This window comes from Somniosus microcephalus, unplaced genomic scaffold (genome assembly GCF_052327205.1).
Source record: "Somniosus microcephalus isolate GS21.2 unplaced genomic scaffold, FLI_Smic_1.0 scaffold4, whole genome shotgun sequence".
Lineage (NCBI taxonomy): Eukaryota > Metazoa > Chordata > Chondrichthyes > Squaliformes > Somniosidae > Somniosus > Somniosus microcephalus.
This window is the reverse complement of record NW_028225191.1, coordinates 564359-587127: the sequence shown is the minus strand read 5'-3', so window position 1 is coordinate 587127 and position 22769 is coordinate 564359. Positions and strand designations below refer to the sequence as shown.

At 50.7% G+C, this 22769-nt stretch overlaps 2 protein-coding genes across 5 annotated transcripts; both read right to left on the bottom strand.

Moving 5' to 3' along the window:
• Positions 1 to 258: 258 nt before the first annotated feature.
• On the bottom strand, positions 259 to 14291 carry LOC147084028 (uncharacterized). Of its 4 annotated transcripts, none has more exons than XM_085979951.1 (3): positions 13061 to 13353; positions 10634 to 10800; positions 259 to 1678 (listed from the first exon to the last, which is right to left on the bottom strand). In XM_085979951.1, exon 3 carries the CDS (start codon positions 1569 to 1571, stop codon positions 450 to 452), a length of 1122 nt encoding a protein of 373 aa, XP_085836077.1. In that variant the 5' UTR covers positions 1572 to 1678; positions 10634 to 10800; positions 13061 to 13353; the 3' UTR covers positions 259 to 449. The 4 variants fall into 4 exon arrangements, 3 of the variants coding, with proteins under 3 accessions (XP_085836077.1, XP_085836074.1, XP_085836076.1); XM_085979948.1 differs by lacking the exon at positions 13061 to 13353 and adding an exon at positions 11989 to 12262; XM_085979950.1 differs by lacking the exon at positions 13061 to 13353 and adding an exon at positions 12071 to 12262.
• A 2737-nt stretch (positions 14292 to 17028) lies between these two features.
• Positions 17029 to 18506, bottom strand: LOC147084027 (histone H1-like). The gene has a single exon (XM_085979953.1). It carries the CDS (start codon positions 17862 to 17864, stop codon positions 17148 to 17150), a length of 717 nt encoding a protein of 238 aa, XP_085836079.1. The 5' UTR covers positions 17865 to 18506; the 3' UTR covers positions 17029 to 17147.
• Positions 18507 to 22769: the final 4263 nt, after the last annotated feature.

Here is a 22769-nt window from a genome sequence, read left to right as displayed (position 1 = left end):
GCCTCCAGTTCCGTGTCTAAGAGCTCTAAACCATGGCAGAGAGCAGCTGGGACACATTTCTCACACGCCTCGAGATTAACCCGCACGGCAACTTTGCTGTCAGTGAAGAGAGACGAGAAAGACCAAAGTGCCGTTTGCCCCTCTCAGTGTGGCCCTGAAGGACTGTGTCCAGGCTGGAGTTCTGTTCCCACCGTACGATCCTCCCCCAGATTGTCCTTTCTGAGCTCCAGCCACGTGATGCTAAACACTCAGGTGGGAAAGAAGAAAATCTGCAACAATGTGTTTAACACAAAGCTGATTTATTTGACATCTATCCAGAATATTAAACTCCAGCCCAGTTCCCGGACTTATTAACATCAGCAGAAACAATCCCCACCTGTCAGAATGAACATGGTTCAGTCCTGGATGTGATTAACAGCAGCAACAACAACAGAATCCAACCTCTGCAGTCACTTGTGAACTCGCTGGTGTGTCAGTAGGTTGGATGACTGAGTGAATCCCTTCCCACACTCGGGGCAGGTGAACGGCCTCTCCCCAGTGTGAACTCGCTGGTGTCTCAGCAGGTGGGATGACTGAGTGAATCCCTTCCCACACTCAGGGCAGGTGAATGGCCTCTCCCCAGTGTGAACTCGCTGGTGTGTCAGCAGGGTGGATGACTGAGTGAATCCCTTCCCACACTCAGAGCAGGTGAACGGCCTCTCCCCAGTGTGAACTCGCTGGTGTGTCAGCAGGTGGGATGACTCAGTGAATCCCTTCCCACACTCAGAGCAGGTGAACGGCCTCTCCACAGTGTGAGTGCGCTGGTGTGTCAGCAGGTGGGATGAGCGAGTGAATCCCTTCCCACACACAGAGCAGGTGAACGGCCGCTCCCCAGTGTGAGTGCGCTGGTGTATAGTGAGCTCAGATGACTGCCTAAACCCAGTCCCGCAGTGAGAGCACGTGAACGGCCTCTCCCCAGTGTGAGTGCACAGGTGTACAGTGAGGTCAGATGATCGCCTGAACCCAGTCCCGCAGTGAGAGCACCTGAACGGTCTCTCGCCAGTGTGGACACGTTGATGGCGTATCAGTTCCCCGGACACTTTATAGCACTTCCCACAGTCCGAGCATTTAAAAGGTCTCTCATCAGTGTGAACTCGCTGGTGTATCAGCAGGGTGGATGAGCGAGCGAATCCCTTTCCACACACGGAGCAGGTGAACGGCCTCTCCCCAGTGTGAACTCGCTGGTGTGTCAGCAGGTGGGATGAGCGAGTGAATCCCTTCCCACACACGGAGCAGGTGAACGGCCTCTCCCCAGTGTGAGTGCGCAGGTGTACAGTGAGGTCAGATGACTGCCTAAACCCAGTCCCGCAGTGTGAGCACCTGAACGGTCTCTCCCCAGTGTGAACACGTTGATGGTGTATCAGTGCCCCGGAACTTTTAAAGCACTTCCCACAGTCCGAGCAGTTAAAAGGTCTCTCATCAGTGTGAACTCGCTGGTGTCTCAGCAGGCGGGATGAATTAGTGAATCCCTTCCCACACTCGGAGCAGGTGAACGGCCTCTCCCCGATGTGAACGGTGCTTTTTGCTTCCATATTCAAAGGCCGATGATATTCAGTTCCTGATGAATCGAGTGACTGTCAGATCTTGACGTGATGTTTGGTTTGAGTTTCCTGTCTGCAAATCCTCCCCTTCTAATACCCTGTAAAATGAATTTAAAATGGAGCGTGAGAGAGAACCCACTAAAGAGGCAGGTTGTGAAATTGAGCTCAATGAATCTGGTTGTTTGTGGGGCTGGCACTAGAAAAAAAGTGACCATGAAAGCTGCCGGATTGTCATAAAATCCCACTGGTTCACTAATGTCCTTCAGTGAAGGGAATCTGCCACCTGGTCTGGGCCTCTGGCCTCTATGGGAGGAGAGAGAGAGAGAGGTGGGAGTGGGAGGGGGCGAAGGAGATGGACTTTATACATCTGCAACTCGACCAGAACTTTGACAAAACCTCCAAAACCCGCAACCTCCAGCACCTAGAAGGACAAAGGCAGAAGGTGCATGGGAACATCACCACCTCCAAGTTCTCCCGGTGACACACCATCCTGACTTGGACATATATCGCCGTTGCTACATCATCACTGGGTGAAAATCCTGGAACTCCTTACACAACAGCACTGTGGGAGTACCTTCACCACATGGACTGCAGCGGTTCAAGAAGGCGGCTCACCACCATCTCAAGGGCAATTAGGGATGGGCACTAAATGCAGGCCTAGCCAGCCAGCGACGCCCACATCCCATCAATGAATAAAAAAAGGTGGCCCACTATCACCACCTCAACGGGAAGATGGGGATTGGCAACATATTCTGGTCTTGCGAGCGACGCCCACATCCCAAGAATGAATTAAAACAAATCTGTATATGTAAACTGGATTAAAAGCCTCTACAGAAATACTTGTTCCTAAAACAATACTCTTACATTGCAGGGACAGTGTCTGTGTAACAACTTAATCTCCCCCAGAATCCACCTCCCTTGACTGTCACACATTGGAAATTGTTGGGTCCTCCTGGGCTCAGAAGTACTGGGGGTTAAACCCAGCAGCTTCTCCTCCATCTCCACTCCAGCTCAAACTGAAGCAACAAAAAGACCTACACAGGCGGCCAGGGACCTACCTGCCATCACCTGCAATAAAACTCTTCCCCACAGCCGCTGACTAATGGTGGCCGCAGCACCCACAATTCCCCGCGCCCCAGAAACCGCTCTATCCAACGCGATGATGTCTCCGCTGAGAGTGCGCATGCTCCCCGGGGTCGCGGGCCATTCTGGGAGCCTGGCTCCTGTCCTTTCTCCCGAGTCGGACTTGGTGGAACCAGTTGAAGAAACCGGGAAGCGGCGGCTTGGATGGGGGAGGCGCTGCACCCTGGGTTTCCTGGTGCTGGGGCCTGGCCGCTCTGATTCTGATTGAGCTTTTTGATGAGGTAACAGAGAGGGTTGATGAGGGCAATGTGGTTAACGTGGTGTACATGGATTTCCAAAAGGCGTTCGACAAAAAGCCACATAATAGGCTTACCAGCAAAGTTGAAGCCCATGGAATAATAGGGACAGTGGCAGCATAGATACAAAATTGGCAAAGTGACAGGAAACAGAGAGTAGTGGTGGACGGTTGTTTTTCAGACTGGAGGAAGGTACACAGTGGTGTTCCCCAGGGGTCGGTACTAGGATCACTGCTTTTCTTGATATATATTAATGACTTTGACTTGGGTGTACAGGGCACAGTTTCAAAATATGCAGATGACACAAAACTTGGAAGTATAGTGAACAGTGAGGAGGATAGTGATAGACTTCAAGAGGACATAGACATGCTGGTGGAATGGGCGGACACATGGGAGATGAAATTTAATGCAGAAAAGTGCGAACTGATATATTTTGATAGGAAGAATGAGGAGAGGCAATATAAACTAAAGGGTACAATCCTAAAGTGTGTGCATGAACAGAGAGACCTGGGGGTATGTGTGCACAAATCATTGAAGGTGGCAGGGCAGGTTGAGAAAGTGGTTAAAAAAGCCTACGGGAACCTGGGCTTCATGAATAGAGGTATAGAGTACAAAAGCAAGGAAGTTATGATGAACCTTTATAAAACACTGGTTCGGCCTCAACTGGAGTATTGTGTCCAATTCTGGGCACTACACTTTACGAAGGATGTGAAGGCCTTAGAGAGGGTGCAGAAACGATTGACAAGAATGGTTCCAGGGATGAGGGACTTCAGTTACATTGATAGACTGGAGAAGCTGGGGTGGTTCTCCTTAGAGCAGAGAAGGTTGAGATGAGATTTGAAAGAGGTGTTCAAAATCATGAGGATTCTGGACAGAGTATAGAGAGAAACTGTTCCCATTGGCGGAAGGGTCGAGAACCAGAGGACACAGATTTAAGGTGATTGGCAGAAGAACCAAAGACGACATGAGGGAAAACTTTTTTACTCAGCGAGTGGTTAGGATCTGGAATACACTGCCTGAAAGGGTGGTGGAGGCAGATTCAATCACGGCTTTCAAAAGGGAATTGGATAAGTGCCTGAAGTAAAGAAATGTGCAGGGTTACGGGGAAAGAGCGGGGAGTGGGACTCGCTGAAGTGGTCTTGCAGAGTTGCCGGCACGGGCTCGACGGGCCGAATGGCCTCCTTCTGTGCTGTAACCATTCTATGATTCTATAAAATATTAGAAAGTTTGTTCCACAGAAGCACGAGGTTTATCTGCTTTTATTGATGAATTTAAAAAGTCTCTATTAAAACCTGAGCCAGTGTGTTGTGAGCCAAAGAGCCTTGTGTCCAATGAGGGGAATAAAGGCCCACAGCCTCCCCTGGCCCCGGGCCCTGAACAAGGTGATGTGCCATCAGTAACTCAAAGACAAGAAGTTAAAGGATTCAACTGAAGGCTTTTAATCGCTAAGAACATTGCACGTCATTCCACATCGGATTCGTCTGGCAGAATGACTCATACAGCTCTTGAGACCTTTATATGACAAAAGACAGGGGCGGAGCCAATACACACAATAGGGGAAAAGGGGGCGGTACACACAATACAATGCAGGTAAAACACAGGGGCTGATGAAGACATATATTTCATCACACAAGGGACTGGAGAAACTTGCTGCCCTGCGGATCAGACAATCAGCCGGCGCTAGTCCCACCCCTCGGGCTCCCCGATTGGTTGGAGGACCCGCCGCCGGCTAGCTCCTCCAGCCCCGCCCGCTCGCTCCCTGTTGGTCCGAAGCTCCCGTCAATCAGGCCCTGGGCTGGGTCACGTGTCCCCGAGGAGATCACGTGCTCTGTCCAACTGACGCTGCTCGATCCAGGGCCTCGTGGACTCTCAGGTTTTTCTATTTCTCCTTGTTCTCTCCCGATCCACCCCTCCGCCCCCCCACCACACGCGATTCTCCACCCAATCGGAGTGGAGAAAACTCACTTTGCATCACCGATCGCGACTCTGGAACCAACACCAAGGCCTTTCCCCGGAATGGCCCGCGCCGACTCCGTCCGGCAGGATCCGACCGTGCAGGCACAGCTCCGAGTGGGGGAGGGGGGTTGGTCTCCTCTGGGCATGAGCAGTTGTTGCCCTTGGTGACCGGGAGGGGTCGCTGCGCCGGACTCGGTCCAAACCGCCGCTCCCTCTGCGCATGCGCGGACTATTGTCTGTCAATCAACCATCAGCCAGAAGAGGTCACCGGTGAGACCAATGAAGAAAGAAACACTTGCATTTCTATAGCGCCTTCACCACCACTGGACATCCCAAAGCGCTTTACAGTCAATGAAGTACTGTTTGAAGTGTAGTCACTGTTGTAGGAAACACAGAAGTCAATTAGCACACAGCAAGCTCCCACAAACTGCAATGTGATATTGACCAGATAATCTATCTTTTTGTTAACTCTGTTTCTCTCTCTACGGATGTTGCCTGGCCCGTTGAGTGGTTCCAGCATTTCCTGTTGTTATTTCAGATTTCCAGCATCCGCAGTATTTTGCTATTATCCTTTTGTTACATTGATTGAGGGATGAGCATTGGCTAGGACACCGGGGATATTTCCCCTGCTCTTTCCCACATTACAACAGTGACTACACCTCAAAAGTACTTCATTGGCTGTAAAGCACTTCAAGATGTCTGCTGGTCATGAAAGCACTATATAAATGCAAGTCTTTCTTTCTCAAAATAGTGTCATGGGATCTTTTACATCCACCTGAGAGAGCAGACAGGGCCTCAGTTTAATGTCTCATCCGAAAGACGCCACCTCTGACAGTGCCTCAGTACTGCACTGGAGTGTCAGCCTGGATTTTTGTGCTCAAGTCTCTGGAGTGGGACTTGAACCCACAACCTTATGCCTCAGAGGCAAGAGTGCTACCATAGAGTCACAGATTTATACAGCACAGAAAGGGGCCCTTCGGCCCATCGTGTCCGTGCCGGCCATCAAGCCCTGTCTATTCTAATCCCATTTTCCAGCACTTGGTCCGTAGCCTTGTATGCTATGGCGTTTCAAGTGCTCATCCAAATGCTTCTTGAATGTTGTGAGGGTTCCTGCCTCTACCACCCTTTCAGGCAGTGAGTTCCAGATTCCAACCACCCTCTGGGTGAAAAAGCTTTTCCTCAAATCCCCTCTAAACCTCCTGCCCCTACCTTGAAACTATGCCCCCTGGTTATTGACCCCTCTACTAAGGGGAAAAGTTCCTTTCTATCTACCCTATCTATGCCCCTCATAATTTTGTACACCTCAATCAGGTCCCCCTTCAGCCTTCTCTGCTCCAAGGAAAACAACCCCAGCCTGTCCAGTCTCTCTTCATAGCTGAAGCGCTCCAGCCCAGGTAACATCCTGGTGAATCTCCTCTGCACCCTCTCTAAAGCAATCACATCCTTCCTATAGTGTGGCGACCAGAACTGCACACAGTATTCCAGCTGTGGCCTAACTAGCGTTTTGTACAGCTCCATCATAACCTCCCTGCTCTTTCCTTCATTAGCCGAGGCATAGAATATAAGTATCCCAAATGCCTTCTTAACCACCCTATCTAGCTATCCTGCTGCCTTCAGGGATCTGTGTACATGCACACCAAGGTCCCTCTGATCCTCTGTCCTTCCTAGGGTTCTACCATTCATTGTGTATTCCCTTGCCTTGTTAGTCCTCCCAAAATGCATCACCTCACACTTTTCAGGGTTAAATTCCATTTGCCACTGTGCTGCCCATCTAACCAACCCGTCTATATTCTCCTGTAGCCTGAGGCTTCCCTCCTCGCTATTTACCACTCCACCAATTTTCGTGTCATCAGCGAACTTACTGATCATACCTCCTACATTCATATCTAAATCATTAATGTACACTACAAGCAGCAAAGGACCCAGCACCGATCCCTGCGGTACACCACTGGACACAGGCTTCCAGTCACAAAAACAACCTTCGACCATCACCCTCTGCCTCCTGCCACTAAGACAATTTTGGATCCAATGTGCCAAATTGCCCTGGATCCCATGGGCTCTTACCTTCTTGACTAGTCTCCCATGTGGGACTTTGTCAAAAGCCTTACTGAAGTCCATGTAGACTACATCAACTGGACTACCCTCATCCACACACCTAGTCACCCCCATCGAAAAATTCAATCAAATTGGTTAGACATGATCTCCCCCTGACAAAGCCATGCTGACTATCCTTGATTAATCCTTGCCTCTCCAAGTGGAGACTAATTCTGTCCCTCAGAATTTTTTCCAATAATTTCCCTACCACTGATGTTAGGCTCACTGGCCAGTAATTCCCTGGTTTATCCCTACTACCCTTCCTGAATAATGGTACTACGTTAGCTGTTCTCCAGTCCTCTGGCACCTCCCCTGTGGCCAGAGAGGTTCTGAAAATTTGTGTCAGAGCCCCTGCAATCTCCTCCCTTGCCTCACACAGCAGGCTGGGATACATCTCGTCTGGGCCTGGGGGTTTATCGACTTTTAAGCACGCTAAAACCACTAGTACCTCCTCCCTCTCAATACTAATTCGTTCAAGTATATCACAATCCCCCTGCCTGATTTCTATGCCTGCATCGTCCTTCTCCATAGTGAACACAGATGCAAAATATTAATTAAAAACCTCACCTACATCTTCTGGCTCTACACACAGATTGCCACTTTGGTCCCTAATGGGCTCTATTCTTTCCCTGGTTTTCCTCTTGCCCTTAATATACTAATAACACACCTTGGGATTTTCCTTTATTTTGCCTGCCAGTGTTTTTTCACGACCCCTCTTCGTTCTCCTAATTTCTTTTTTAAGTACCCCCCTGCACTTTCTATACTCCTCCAGGGCTTCCACTGTTTTTAGTCCTTTGTATCTGCCAAAAGCCTCCCTTTTTTTCCTAAACCATTCTTGTATGTCCCTTGACATCCAGGGTTCCCTGGGCTTGTTGGTCCCACCCTTGACCTTTACGGGAACATGTTGCCATTGTACTCTCTCTATTTTCTTTCTGAAAGACTCCCACTGCTCTGATGTGGATTTTCCTACAAGTAGTTGATCCCAGTCCACTTTGGCCAGATCCTGCCTTATCATATTAAAAATTGGCCTTCCCCCAATTTAGATCCTTTATTTCCGGTCCATCTTTGTCCTTTTCCATAACTACTTTAAATCTCACCGAATTATGGTCACTGTCACCAAAATGCTCTCCTACTAACCCTTCTACCACGTGCCCTGCTACATTCCCTCGAATTAGGTCCAGTACCGCCCCTCTCTTGTAGGACTTTCTACATGTTGGCTGAAAAAGCTCTCCTGGATGCACTTTAAGAATTCCACACCCTCTAAGCCTTTCACACTGACTATCCCAGTTAATATTGGGGAAGTTGAAATCCCCAACAATTACTACCCTATTATTTCTACACCTCTGAGATTTGCCGACATATCTGTTCCTCTATCTCCCCCTTACTGTATGGGGGCCTATAGTACACGCCCAGCAAAGTGCTTGCCCCCTTTTTGTTTTTAAGTTCTACCCATATGGCCTCATTAGAGGAACCTGCTAAGGTATCATCCCTCCTTATAGCAGAAATTGACTCCTTGATTAATATTACTAACCTGATTTTTGGTCAACTCTTGGCGTATTCACGTTTAATAAGTCTCCGGCAGAAGGAGTCGCTTCACTTGTACTGGTTCCTGGGGCCTGATCACCTTCCCCAGGAGCAGGGCCTTGACCCTGACTTTATTCACTTGTACTGGTTCCTGGGGCCTGATCACCTTCCCCAGGAGCAGGGCCTTGATTCTGGGGGTGTTTTATTGCACCGCATGGTGTACTTGAGAAGAGCCCCATCAGGGCGAGTGCGGGAGGGTCAGGGGGCGAGTGCGGGAGGGTCAGGGGGCGAGTGCGGGAGGGTCAGGGGGCGAGTGCGGGAGGGTCAGGGGGCGAGTGCGGGAGCGTCCATCTCCAGGACCAGTGTGTATCTGAGTCAATGGGACTCTCTCTGACCTATCTCCCCAGTCCATCTCCAGGACCAGTGTGTATCTGAGTCAATGGGACTCTCTCTGACCTTTCTCCCCAGTCCATCTCCAGGACCGGTGTGTATCTGAGTCAATGGGACTCTCTCTGATCTTTCTCCCCAGTCCATCTCCAGGACCAGTGTGTATCTGAGTCAATGGGACTCTCTCTGACCTTTCTCCCCGGTCCATCTCCAGGACCAGTGTGTATCTGAGTCAACGGGACTCTCTCTGACCTTTCACCCCAGTCCATCTCCAGGACCAGTGTGTATCTGAGTCAATGGGACTCTCTCTGACCATTCTCCCCAGTCCATCTCCAGGACCAGTGTGTATCTGAGTCAACGGGACTCTCTCTGACCTTTCACCCCAGTCCATCTCCAGGACCAGTGTGTATCTGAGTCAATGGGACTCTCTCTGACCATTCTCCCCAGTCCATCTCCAGGACCAGTGTGTATCTGAGTCAATGGGACTCTCTCTGACCTTTCTCCCCAGTCCATCTCCAGGACCAGTGTGTATCTGAGTCAATGGGACTCTCTCTGACCTTTCTCCCCAGTCCATCTCCAGGACCAGTGTGTATCTGAGTCAATGGGACTCTCTCTGACCTTTCTCCCCAGTCCATCTCCAGGACCAGTGTGTATCTGAGTCAATGGGACTCTCTCTGACCATTCTCCCCGGTCCATCTCCAGGACCAGTGTGTATCTGAGTCATTGGGACTCTCTCTGACCTTTCTTCCCGGTCCATCTCCAGGACCAGTGTGTATCGGAGTCAATGGGACTCCCTCTGACCTTTCTCCCCAGTCTATCTCCAGGACCAGTGTGTATCGGAGTCAATGGGACTCTCTCTGACCTTTCTCCCCAGTCTATCTCCAGGACCAGTGTGTATCGGAGTCAATGGGACTCTCTCTGACCTTTCTCCCCAGTCCATCTCCAGGACCAGTGTGTATCTGAGTCAATGGGACTCTCGCTGACCTTCTCCCCAGTCCATCTCCAGGACCAGTGTGTATCTGAGTCAATGGGACTCCCTCTGACCTTTCTCCCCAGTCTATCTCCAGGACCAGTGTGTATCGGAGTCAATGGGACTCTCTCTGACCTTTCTCCCCAGTCTATCTCCAGGACCAGTGTGTATCGGAGTCAATGGGACTCTCTCTGACCTTTCTCCCCAGTCTATCTCCAGGACCAGTGTGTATCGGAGTCAATGGGACTCTCTCTGACCTTTCTCCCCAGTCCATCTCCAGGACCAGTGTGTATCTGAGTCAATGGGACTCTCTCTGACCTTTCTCCCAATTCCATCTCCAGGACCAGTGTGTATCTGAGTCAATGGGACTCTCTGACCTTTCTCCCCAGTCCATCTCCAGGACCAGTGTGTATCTGAGTCAATGGGACTCTCTCTGACCTTTCTCCCCAGTCTATCTCCAGGACCAGTGTGTATCTGAGTCAATGGGACTCTCTCTGACCTTTCTCCCCAGTCCATCTCCAGGACCAGTGTGTATCGGAGTCAATGGGACTCTCTCTGACCTTTCTCCCCAGTCCATCTCCAGGACCAGTGTGTATCTGAGTCAATGGGACTCTCTCTGACCTTTCTCCCCAGTCCATCTCCAGGACCAGAGTGTATCTGAGTCAATGGGACTCTCTCTGACCTTTCTCCCCAGTCCATCACCAGGACCAGTGTGTATCTGAGTCAATGGGACTTTCTCTTACCTTGTTCCACAGTCGATCTCTGGAAGCTCTTTGAATCGGAAGGGTTCTCTCCGGTTGGTGCTCTCACAATCCTGTGCTGGTTCACCTGCTGTCGTTCCTCAGTCTACAATCCCTGTTTACTTCGAGCTGAGCACCTTCCTCAATCACACCATCTCTCACCGGGACATCTAATTGTGGCAAAGCAGAAAATAAGAACAATATTGAAAACGTGAAATAATGTAATGTAGACTTTCAATCTGCTTACTAATAATTCAATTTCAAGGCCGAGTATTTGTTTGATTTTGTGCCTTTCCTCAGATCCCCAGTTGCGGGGCTGTGTGTTCAGTTTGGAGATTTTGCTCAGATCCCCAGTTGCCGGGCTGTGTGTTTGGTTTGGAGATTTTCCTCAGATCCCCAGTTGCGGGGCTGTGTGTTTAGTTTGGAGATTTTCCTCAGATCCCCAGTTGCGGGGCTGTGTGTTTAGTTTGGAGATTTTGCTCAGATCCCCAGTTGCGGGGCTGTGTGTTTAGTTTGGAGATTTTCCTCAGATCCCCAGTTGCGGGGCTGTGTGTTTAGTTTGGAGATTTTCCTCAGATCCCCAGTTGCGGGGCTGTGTGTTTAGTTTGGAGATTTTGCTCAGATCCCCAGTTGCCGGGCTGTGTGTTCAGTTTGGAGATTTTGCTCAGATCCCCAGTTGCCGGGCTGTGTGTTTAGTTTGGAGATTTTGCTCAGATCCCCAGTTGCGGGGCTGTGTGTTTAGTTTGGAGATTTTCCTCAGATCCCCAGTTGCGGGGCTGTGTGTTTAGTTTGGAGATTTTCCTCAGATCCCCAGTTGCAGGGCTGTGTGTTTAGTTTGGAGATTTTCCTCAGACCCCCAGTTGCGGGGCTGTGTGTTTAGTTTGGAGATTTTGCTCAGATCCCCAGTTGCCGGGCTGTGTGTTCAGTTTGGAGATTTTGCTCAGATCCCCAGTTGCCGGGCTGTGTGTTTAGTTTGGAGATTTTGCTCAGATCCCCAGTTGCGGGGCTGTGTGTTTAGTTTGGAGATTTTCCTCAGATCCCCAGTTGCGGGGCTGTGTGTTTAGTTTGGAGATTTTCCTCAGACCCCCAGTTGCGGGGCTGTGTGTTTAGTTTGGAGATTTTGCTCAGATCCCCAGTTGCCGTGCTGTGTGTTCAGTTTGGAGATTTTGCTCAGATCCCCAGTTGCCGGGCTGTGTGTTTAGTTTGGAGATTTTCCTCAGATCCCCAGTTGCGGGGCTGTGTGTTTAGTTTGGGGATTTTCCTCAGATCCCCAGCTGCGGGGCTGTGTGTTTAGTTTGGAGATTTTCCTCAGATCCCCAGTTGCGGGGCTGTGTGTTTGGTTTGGAGATTTTACTCACTGTGAATTTCCGGCTTCCTGAGACTCCCCCATTCTCACTGCTCTGGACGGAAATGCGCCATTTTCTGTGCGGAGTTACTAACCGGAGCGGTGACCCTGTGAGCCTCCCTCGCTGTGATCTAAACTCGGGGCTGAGCAGCCGCTGTCGGGCCGAGTTCCCTCAGTCACAGAGCGGGCCCGGTAATCCGGGCAACCAGCCTGTTTCTGAACGGCCGGCGCCGCCCGGCCCAGCACACAGCAAACCCAGGATCAGCAGGGGAGCGGCACTGCGCCTGCTCGGGAGAGAGAGAGAGAAAGGGAGCGGCACTGCGCATGCGCGGGAGGGAGAGAGAGAGAGAGAGAGAGAGAGAGAGGGAGAGAGAGCGAGCGAGCGAGAGAGAGAACGGGAGCGGCACTGCGCCTGCGCCGGAGGGAGAGAGAACGGGAGCGGCACTGCGCCTGCGCCGGAGGGAGCGAGAAAGGTAGCGGCACTGCGCCTGCGGGCAAGGGAGCGGCACTGCGCCTGCGCGGGAGAAAGAGGCAAGGGAGCGGCACTGCGCCTGCGTGGGAGGGCAAGGAGCGGCACTGCGCCTGCGTGGGAGGGCAAGGAGCGGCACTGCGCCTGCGTGAGGGCAAGGAGCGGCACTGCGCCTGCGTGAGTGGGCAAGGAGCGGCACTGCGCCTGCGTGAGAGGGCAAGGAGCGGCACTGCGCCTGCGTGAGTGGGCAAGGAGCGGCACTGCGCCTGCGTGAGAGGGCAAGGAGCGGCACTGCGCCTGCGCCGGAGTGAGAGCAAGGGAGCGTCACTGCGACTGTGCGGGAGAGAGAGAATTGATCCAACTCCACATACCGGGATCGATCCGAGAGAGAGAACGAGGTGCCTGAAGTCTGATACTCACCTTTAAAACCAGCTCTTAATGCAGGGACAGGTGGGAGCTTCAGTTACTATTTGAAGTATTTAAAAATTAACCAGAGCTGCAATTCTGGTTAGATCCTGTCTCCCAAATAAAAAGGGAATGTTTGTATGGGTCAGGGTGTATATCGTTCTCCCTATGGAATTATTGTCCCAATAAGGAATGGTAGCCGCTCACTCACTTTATACTCGGTTCTTAACATCCGTTCATATTCGGCTCTCCTAACAACGTGTTCATTGAGTGCTGCGCTCACGTTAGGGTTCCGTGTGTTTTGTTTTTCTCTGAAGCCAGTCCTCATCTATATTGAATCACTGATCTGAATATTCGCTCACAGCAAGCCCGCTGCAGTGTTTCTGGATCTGGATTTCTACATGCTGGACAGACAGTTTACCGAAAATGGCTAAATAGTAAGCAGCCCTTTCACAGATACAGTGGGTGGCTCTGAAAAGAGCCTTTGGGTTATTAGATTGAATCTTGTCCACTTTACTTGCTCTTGGAGCTGGCAGTGCTGGTTTTCTTGGGAAGCAGCACCGCCTGGATATTAGGCAGTACCCCGCCCTGAGCAATGGTCACCTTTCCCAGCAGCTTGTTGAGCTCCTTGTCGTTGCGGATGGCCAGCTGCAGGTGTCTGGGGATGATGCGGGTGGTCTTGTTGTCGCGGGCCGCGTTGCCGGCCAGCTCCAGGATTTCAGCGGTCAGATACTCGAGCACAGCAGCCATGTAGACCAGAGCTCCGGCACCCACACGTTCAGCGTAGTTGCCCTTTCGCAGGAGCCTGTGAACACGGCCCACAGGGAACTGCAGTCCGGCCCGGGATGAGCGGGATTTGGCCTTGGCCCGAGCTTTACCGCTGGTTTTTCCTCTTCCAGACATTTCCAAAATCCACTCGTTGAAAGAAATAATGATAAACTCCGCCCACATCTGCCGCCCTTCTACCTTCTGGAGGAATGCAGACAGCAAACTTGTGATTGGTCGCTCTGTGGTGAATTCCATTGGTGTTTTCCGGTGACCAATCACAGTCTGTTTTTCCGCCAATGGCAAGTGCGTGGAAATAACTGTCCTCAACAGTCAGACCGCCAACGATTTTTAATTTCAAAAAGCCCGCCAATATTTTCCTAACCCAGCGAATTAAGTTAATAAATTAACTATTAGCCAAAGATTTCCGGACAGTTTTTTATTCCTTTTGTCTTCTTCCATCTCTCCCTTGCAAATTCCAGGCTGTTACAATCAGGATTAATTCCGGGTTCAATAGCGAACTTTAACGGGTGGGATTAAATCCCCATTGATTCTGTAACGGGACACATTCCAGCTCAATCTCTGTAAAAGTGAGGATTCAGATTATCGAGTGATCCTTTGCGCAGGCGCTGCTGCGGGAGTGAAACCAGATCTGGGAGTCCTGCTGTGAGAAGAGAAGAGGGACAGAGCGTTCAAACTGACCGCGTTCTGGTCTCTAAGAAACCCCATTCTGGGTTGTTACACTGCAGGAAGTCTCGGGTTAATAAAAGGATTGACTCCCAACTGGCATTGAAAAAAATGAAAATGTTTTTGCAGAGATTGAGGTGACTGAAATCAGTCTCATCTCGAAAACAAGCTTTTAATTTGTCGGAAGGCGCTGCAAGTGAATGGGTCTGAGATCAAAGGGAAAGAGCGATCAGGGACCGTGTTTGTACTTTACTGGACGGGAAATACAACAGCGACGCTAAGGTTGATCCGGGCAGTGAAAGTGCTTATCTGAGAATTCAAAACTAAATCTACGGCTGGAACTTCAAACGTTCTCAAACACACTTGTTACGGAAATAATTACAGTAAATTGTGTCTAAAGAGAGATGAGTTTGTGTAGCTCTTTCAGAGAGATTGTGGGTAGCTCTTAAAAGAGCCGTTGTGTTTTGGGTTTGTTCTTTCAGGACAGCGTGGAGTTTTACTTGGAGCTGGTGTATTTGGTCACCGCCTTTGTCCCTTCCGACACGGCGTGCTTGGCCAGCTCCCCGGGCAGCAGCAGGCGCACGGCGGTCTGGATCTCCCGGGAGCTGATGGTGTGCCGCTTGTTGTAATGGGCCAGGCGGGAAACCTCACCCGCGATGCGCTCAAAAATCTCGTTCACAATGCCCATGGCCTTGGAGGAGATGCCGGTGTCGGGGTGAACCTGCTTCATCACTTTGTAGATCTAGATGGAGTAACTCTCCTTCCTCGACTTTCTGCGCTTCTTGCCGCCCTTCGCTGCCGGTTTACTGACGGTTTTCTTGGCGCCCTTCTTGGCAACTGCTTTCTTTTCATCAACCATTCTCAAACTCGATTTCAAACACAAAACGACGCAAACCCGCGCCGGGCTCGGAATATATAGGCAGCCCCACAGTCCTATGCTAATGAGGGATGGGTGAAGGCAATGGTTGTGATTGGCTGCTGAAGAGTGATGTCAAATTCCATTGTTCTGCATCTCTATGATTGGCTTCTTTATGTATCCAATCAGATTGAGATTTTGGCACCAGCACGCCCCCTGTAGTCAGAAAGGTAATTGCAAGAGCATATATCCATGCACCAATTCCCAGACCATTATCTGGGGTCCCAAGCACTTCTTCCGGACGAGACAGCAATTTAGATGTACTTCCTCCAACCAGTGCACTATATTCATGTCTTGCAGTGTGGTCTCCACCACTTTAGTTCAGTATCTGCCCGTCTCTAGTACTGTGAGTGTGTGTATTGGAATAGTTCTGTATTATTCAGTCTCTGGTGATTTATGTAAGTGTTGGAATCATTACCAATCTCAGTCTCTGTTACAGTATGTGCGTGTGGGATCCATTCATTTCCTGTCCGTCACTGATACCATGTGTTAGGGTGGGACTCCATCTGTATCCGTCAGACTCTGGTACCGTGTGTCAGTGTTGGGATTCATTCAGAATCTGTCATTCTCTGGTAGTGTATGTGTGTGTGACATTAATTTTGTATCTGTCTGTCACTGGGATGTGCGAGTTTGAGATTCATTCTGTATCTGTCATTCACTGGGATGGTGTGCATGTCTAAGATTAATTCTGGATCTGTCAGTCTCTGGTACTGAGTGTAGTGTGGGATTCATTCCGTATCTGTCATTCACTGGGATGTTGTGCAAGTCTAAGTCTAAGATGTCAGTCCCTGGTACTGAGTGTGAGTTTCATTCTGTATTTGTCAGTCTCTGGGACTGCATGTTAGTGTCATATTAGTGCTGAATCTGTCAGTCTCTCGTACTGTCTTTCACCGAAGAATTCCGCATGTATCTGCTACTTACTCGGTTTATGAAAGTGGGATTCTTACTGCATCTATCAGACTCTGGCACTTGATGTTAGTTTGAAATTAATTCCATTTCTGCTAGTATCTGCTACTGTATCAGAGTGTGGGACTGAATCTATTTGTAAATCAATTATCCACCTCCAGCTATCTGCAACCGCCAATTTCAAACCATTTATTGACAGTAGAACCGAAACACAGCGCTCCGCACAAACCCTTACAGACTCGGGCTTCATATTCAAGGGTTCCCTGAAACCAGAATATTTTAAGTAAGATCCTGTTACAATTAACAATCAGTAATATTCCCGCCTATATACAGTCCCTTCGATCACAAGTCGACCCGTCTCCTTCCATGTCAGTCTCTGACCTTATTCCATCTCCCCACACAGACGGGTTCAGCAGTTTACAAACACCTTATTCCAGTTGATTTGGAGAATCTCATGTGTTGGGGTTCGAGTTGTGATGTGGGGTATCTCCGCCAGTGTCAGCGTCTCACAGAGACTTTCACCCTGAACCTGTGAACTGAAAATGACCATGAACTGAGACTGGAGTCGAACACCCCCCCAGTTAGAGTGAGGCCCGGCCCGGACATCCCATTCTCTCCCTGTTTTATTGCAGACACTGGGGGAGGGGTGGGTGCAGCGAAAATCAGCGAGTCACCAGGGAGCCGGGGTTCATTTGAAATGATATCAATCTGGAATCTGAGCCCGGCCCCGGGACATGGATCATATGATTCCGCAATCACCTCTTTTTGGAAAGATATGGGTGGCTCTGAGAAGAGCCTTTGGGTTCAGATGTTTACAAGTTGTTGTTAGATCCATGTGTTAATGGAGACACGGAATGCAGGAGTTGATTTAACAAGTGTTTACTGAACAAAGTCTGCAGGTGAACTAACTACACAAGACGCTATACAGGCTTATATACCCGAGTGGTTACTACTGGTACTACAGTATACAGGGGCTTCAAAAACATAGTTCCTCTTAAAGGTACATACACTACAGTTGTCCTTTTTATTTTCTTTTGCTCGCTGCTTTCTGAGACTTTGCTGATTTGGGCTTGGCCTTGGGTTTTTCCACCTTCTTGGCCGCCTTCACCTTTCTGCCTGTGGCCTTCTTGGGGCTCTTGGGCTTCTTCACCACCACCTTCTTCCCAGCCGCAGCTTTCGCTGTCTTTTTAGACGTTGCTGCCTTCTTGGTGATTGTTTTCTTGGATGCTGGTTTCTTGGCTGGAGATTTCTTGGCTGCTGGTTTCTTGGCTGGAGACTTCTTGGCTGCTGGTTTCTTGGCTGGAGATTTCTTGGCTGCTGGTTTCTTGGCTGGAGATTTCTTGGCTGCCGGTTTCTTTACTGCAGATTTCTTGGCTGCTGGTTTCTTCACCTTCTTTCCCTCTTTCCGCTGGGATTCCTTCTTAGCAAGCCTGAAGGAACCCGTGGCGCCCGTGCCCTTGTTCTGCTCCAGGGAGCCGTTTCCCACTTTCATCTTGATACTTAACCTGATCTGGGACCGGAGCTTCAGCACGTCGGCGCCGTTGGCAGCCAGAGCCTTCTTTATCGCAACCAGGGACATCCCCTTGCGATCGCTGCCACTCGCCACAACCTTGAGTTTCTGTTCGCCCAACGTGGGACCGGCTGGCTTGGAGTGGGGAGCCGCCTTCTTCTTCTTGCTGGGAGCCTTGGTTTGAGCGGCGGCGGCAGGAGGAGCCATTTTGGCGGCTGCAGTCTCGGTCATGTCGGCGACTCTGTAGAAAATCTCTCTGACAGTCAGAGCTGGGTCAGAAATGAAACGAGAGGCGGCGGCACAGAGCAACTTAAAGGCAGCGAGCGGACGGGGCGGAGACACCCTGCTGTCAGCTCCCGGCCCCTCCAGCCTCTCTCTGTTTCTCTCTCCTCATTAACTCTCCGATTACAATTAAACTCGGGCACTCCACATTCCCAGATTGGTCTCTTTCTGTCTCGAAGACCGGGATGTTTGCTGTCGAGAAAGTTTCATCAGAATTCAAGACAGCAATTTCGATTTAAAACCGTTTCTTTGCTGCACTGATCGCGCTCTCTCACCCGATCGCGGACATGTTCACTGTTTTTCGACTGAAATTTGAAATCAACTAAAACTTCACATTTAATTCCCACATCAGGGGGGAGCAGGGCGATCCTATGACAGGGAAATCTTTGAATTTTACACAAGAGGGTCTCTGAAATCCGGCGATGAGAGCGGGCACACAAACACAGTGACATTAGTCTAACCCGCCCGCCCCTTTAACACACTCTCGCTGACACAATGTTCACTCTGCTCATTCACAGCACAATCTGTTCCCAGATTTACAGTTCACAGGACAGGTTTTCCTCTCCGCTCGGCCTGTGCTGCCGATTCTCGGGGTTAGTTGGAGTTTCCCAGCTCAGTCAGTGTTAAACACTCTTGAGGCCGGCGCTCCTCACAGTGTCTGTTCCCCAGATTCAGGGGCAGGAGCCAATCACAGCTCTGGCTGTGTTCACCCATATCTGGTTTGAAGGTATTATATTGTTCGCAGGCAGGAATAAGTTTGATTTATATGAAAATAGAAATGATGATCTCACCGCCTCTCTCTGTCTATCTCTCCCCAAAACTGAGGAACAGAACAGAGCAACTGGTGTCCTGTGCATTCCATTCTCAACACCCAGAGACAGCAACCAGAGAGAGAGAGACAGAGAGACTGTATCAGTCTGAATGGTCGTACTCTGAGCCAAGCGGTCCACGCAGTCTGTTACCGAGATTTCGGGGCAGGAACGTGTCACAGTTTGGCTGTGTGGATCCTAGCCTGCTTTTAGATGATAGTATTATTCACAGAAATAGTGAGACATTCTGTTCACCACACATGCCTTGAACTTGGTTTCAATAGACCGAAAACTGAGAGGTTCAGCATCGACCCAGATATAACAGGCAGGGCTGGGGGATAGAGGGACTGGGGATTGATCCTGTACACAAGGCACAGAGAAAGACACAGGGGGTGACAGTCACACAGGCCCGGGAACTTGTCTGGTATCTGTCGCCTACTCACCCACCGGAGACAGGCAGAGACTGATTAAACTCCCCGCTCAGCAGCAGTTCAGTGTCAGAGATTGACAGAACCTGTTCCTCTCCATCCTTCCATACAGTATGGGGAAACAAATCGCTCTGAGGGACAGGATTCGCATCACTCTCACACTCACCGGCAGCAACTGACGTGTGTCCAGGGTTGCTTTCCCCTCTCCTAATATCTCCTTATCTGTCTCGGTGACAATGTTTCTTTGATAACGCTCCTTTCAAGCTCATTGGGATGATTTATTCATTTAAATGTGCTATATAAGTTCAAAGTGTTTTTTTTGCTGTTGCTTCTTTTAATTTGCGTCAGGAGAGAGGTCTGAGCATGCGTGATAAACACTTGCCTGCTCCTCCCCCTCTCTCCACACTGTTTAAAGCGACAGGAAGGATCCTGCAAGCTCCCCTCCCCAAGCTCTGCCAGCGGGGGCCGTTTCCTCTGTGCTCGGCTGAAGATCGCTGACCACATCAGGGAGTGGAGATAGCACGGGCCCGAGTAAGGGAACAAACAGCAGCCTCCTCACAGCAGCACATCGCACTAGGACTGTGTCCGCAGATGGGCTTTGTGTCGGGTAAGTTCAGCGGCAGTCGGGGCTGTTTGTACGAGACAGATTGAAGCAGGAAATATTTCCGGAACATGGAGTGAGTGGGGGAAGGGAGAGGCCATTCTCGGGCTGTGTGTGTACAGTGTAAGGTAACATAGGAAGTAAATCACCTCGCTGCAGTCATCAGCGAACATCCCCATTTCTGACCTCTTGTTGGAGGGAAGGTCGTTGATGAAGCAGCTGAAGATGGTTGGGCCTAGGACACTGCCCTGAGGAACTCCTGCAGCGATGTCTTGGGGCTGAGATGATTGACCTTCAATCACCACAGCCAATCTTCCTTTGTGCTAGGTATGACTCCAGCCAGTGGAGGTTCCTCCCCCCCCCCAACCGATTCCCATTGACTTCGGTTTTACTAGGGCTCCTTGATGCCACAGTTGGTCAAATGCAGCCTTGATGCCGAGGGCAGTCACTCTCACCTCCCCTCACCTCCCCTTCACCTGACGAAGGAGCAGCGCTCCGAAAGCTTGTGATTTCAAATAAAACTGTTGGACTATAACCTGGTGTTGTGTGACTTCTTACATTTGCCCCTCACCTCTGGTATTCAGCTCCTTTGTCCATGTTTGGACCAAGGCTGTAATGAGGTTGGGAGCCGAACTGTCTTGGCGGAACCCAAACTGGGCATCATTGAGCAGGTTATTGGTGAGTAAGTGCTGCTTGATAGCACTGTCGATGAGACCTTCTATCACTTTGCTGATCATTGAGGGTAGACTGATGGGGCGGTAATTGGCCAGGTTAGATTTGTCCTGCTTTTTGTGGACAGGACATACCTGGGCAGTTTTCCACATTGTCGGATAGATGCCAGCGTTGTAGCTGTACTGGAACAGCTTGGCTAGAGGCGCGGCTAGTTGTCAGGTGTTTGCTGTATCCAGTATGCTCAGCCCTTTCTTGAAATCAGGTGGAGTGAATGGAATGGGCTGGTGGAACAGGCTGGAGGGGCTGAATGGCCTCCTCCTGACAATATGTTCCGATGTAGTCCTCCCACCACTGGGAGCGATAGTGATGCGTTCGTGCGACATTGCTGTCCCGCGCAGGTGCAGTACCACTCCCTTTCTCTCTCCCGCGCAGGCGCTGTGACGCAGACTTGCACTCCCGCGCAGGCGCAGTGCCGCTCCTTGCACTCCGGCGCAGGCGCAGTGCCGCTCCCTTACTCTTTCCCGCGCAGGCGCAGTGCCGCTCCCTTTCTCTCTTCCATGCAGGCGCAGTGCCGCTCCTTGCACTCCGGCGCAGGCACAGTTCCACTCCCTTACGCACTCCCGCGCAGGCGCAGTGCCGCTCCCTTTTTCTTTCTCTCTCTCTCTCTCTCTCGCAGGCGCAGTGGCGCTCCCTTGCTCTCTCTATCTCTCTCTCTCCCGCGCAGGCGCAGTGCCGCTCCCCTGCCCTCCCGTGCAGGCGCAGTGCCGCTCCCTTTCTCGCCCTCCGGCACAGGCGCAGTGCCGTCCCTTTCTCTCTCTCTCTCTCTCTCTCTCTCTCTCCCGCGCAGGCGCAGTGCTGCTCCCCTGCTGATCATGGGTTTGCTGTGTGCTGGGCCGGTCAGAAACGGGCTTGTTGCCCGGGTTACAGGGCCTGTTCTGTGACTGAGGGAACTCGGCTCCATTCAGCACCCGGCCCGACAACGGCTGCTCAGCCCTGAGTTTAGATCACAGCGAGGGAGGGTCACAGGGTCACCGCTCCGGTCAGTAACTCCGCACAGAAAATGGCGCATTTCCGCCCAGAGCAGTGAGAATGGGGGAGTCTCAGGAGGCCGGAAATTTAGTGAGGAAAATCTCCAAACTAAACACACAGCCCCGCAACTGGGGATCTGAGGAAAATCCCCAAACTAAACACACAGCCCCGCAACTGGGGATCTGAGGAAAATCTCCAAACTAAACACACAGCCCCGCAACTGGGGATCTGAGGAAAATCCCCAAACTAAACACACAGCCCCGCAACTGGGGATCTGAGGAAAATCTCCAAACTAAACACACAGCCCCGCAACTGGGGATCTGAGGAAAATCTCCAAACTAAACACACAGCCCCGCAACTGGGGATCTGAGGAAAATCTCCAAACTGAACACACAGCCCGGCAACTGGGGATCTGAGCAAAATCTCCAAACTGAACCCACAGCCCCGCAACTGGGGATCTGAGGAAAATCCCCAAACTAAACACACAGCCCCGCAACTGGGGATCTGAGGAAAATCTCCAAACTAAACACACAGCCCCGCAACTGGGGATCTGAGGAAAATCTCCAAACTAAACACACAGCCCCGCAACTGGGGATCTGAGGAAAATCTCCAAACTAAACACACAGCCCCGCAACTGGGGATCTGAGGAAAATCTCCAAACTAAACACACAGCCCCGCAACTGGGGATCTGAGGAAAATCTCCAAACTAAACAAACAGCCCCGCAACTGGGGATCTGAGGAAAGGCACAAAATCAAACAAATACTCGGCCTTGAAATTGAATTATTAGTAAGCTGATTAAAAGTCTACATTATATTATTTCACGTTTTCAATATTGTTCTTATTTTCTGCTTTGCCACAATTAGATGTCCCGGTGAGAGATGGTGTGATTGAGGAAGGTGCTCAGCTCGAAGTAAACAGGGATTGTAGACTGAGGAACAACAGCAGGGAGAGCAGGAGGCCAGTAACTGGTGAGTTTAAAAGCTCACCTTTCGCGGGCTTTTTCTTTCACAGCTGGGGCAGTCGGGAGAGCAGGAGGCCAGTAACTGGTGAGTTTAAAAGCTCACCTTTCGCGGGCTTTTTCTTTCACAGCTGGTGCAGTCGGGAGAGCAGGAGGCCAGTAACTGGTGAGTTTAAAAGCTCACCTTTCGCGGGCTTTTTCTTTCACAGCTGGTGCAGTCGGGAGAGCAGGAGGCCAGTAACTGGTGAGTTTAAAAGCTCACCTTTCGGGGGCTTTTTCTTTCACAGCTGGGGCAGTCGGGAGAGCAGGAGGCCAGTAACTGGTGAGTTTAAAAGCTCACCTTTCGGGGGCTTTTT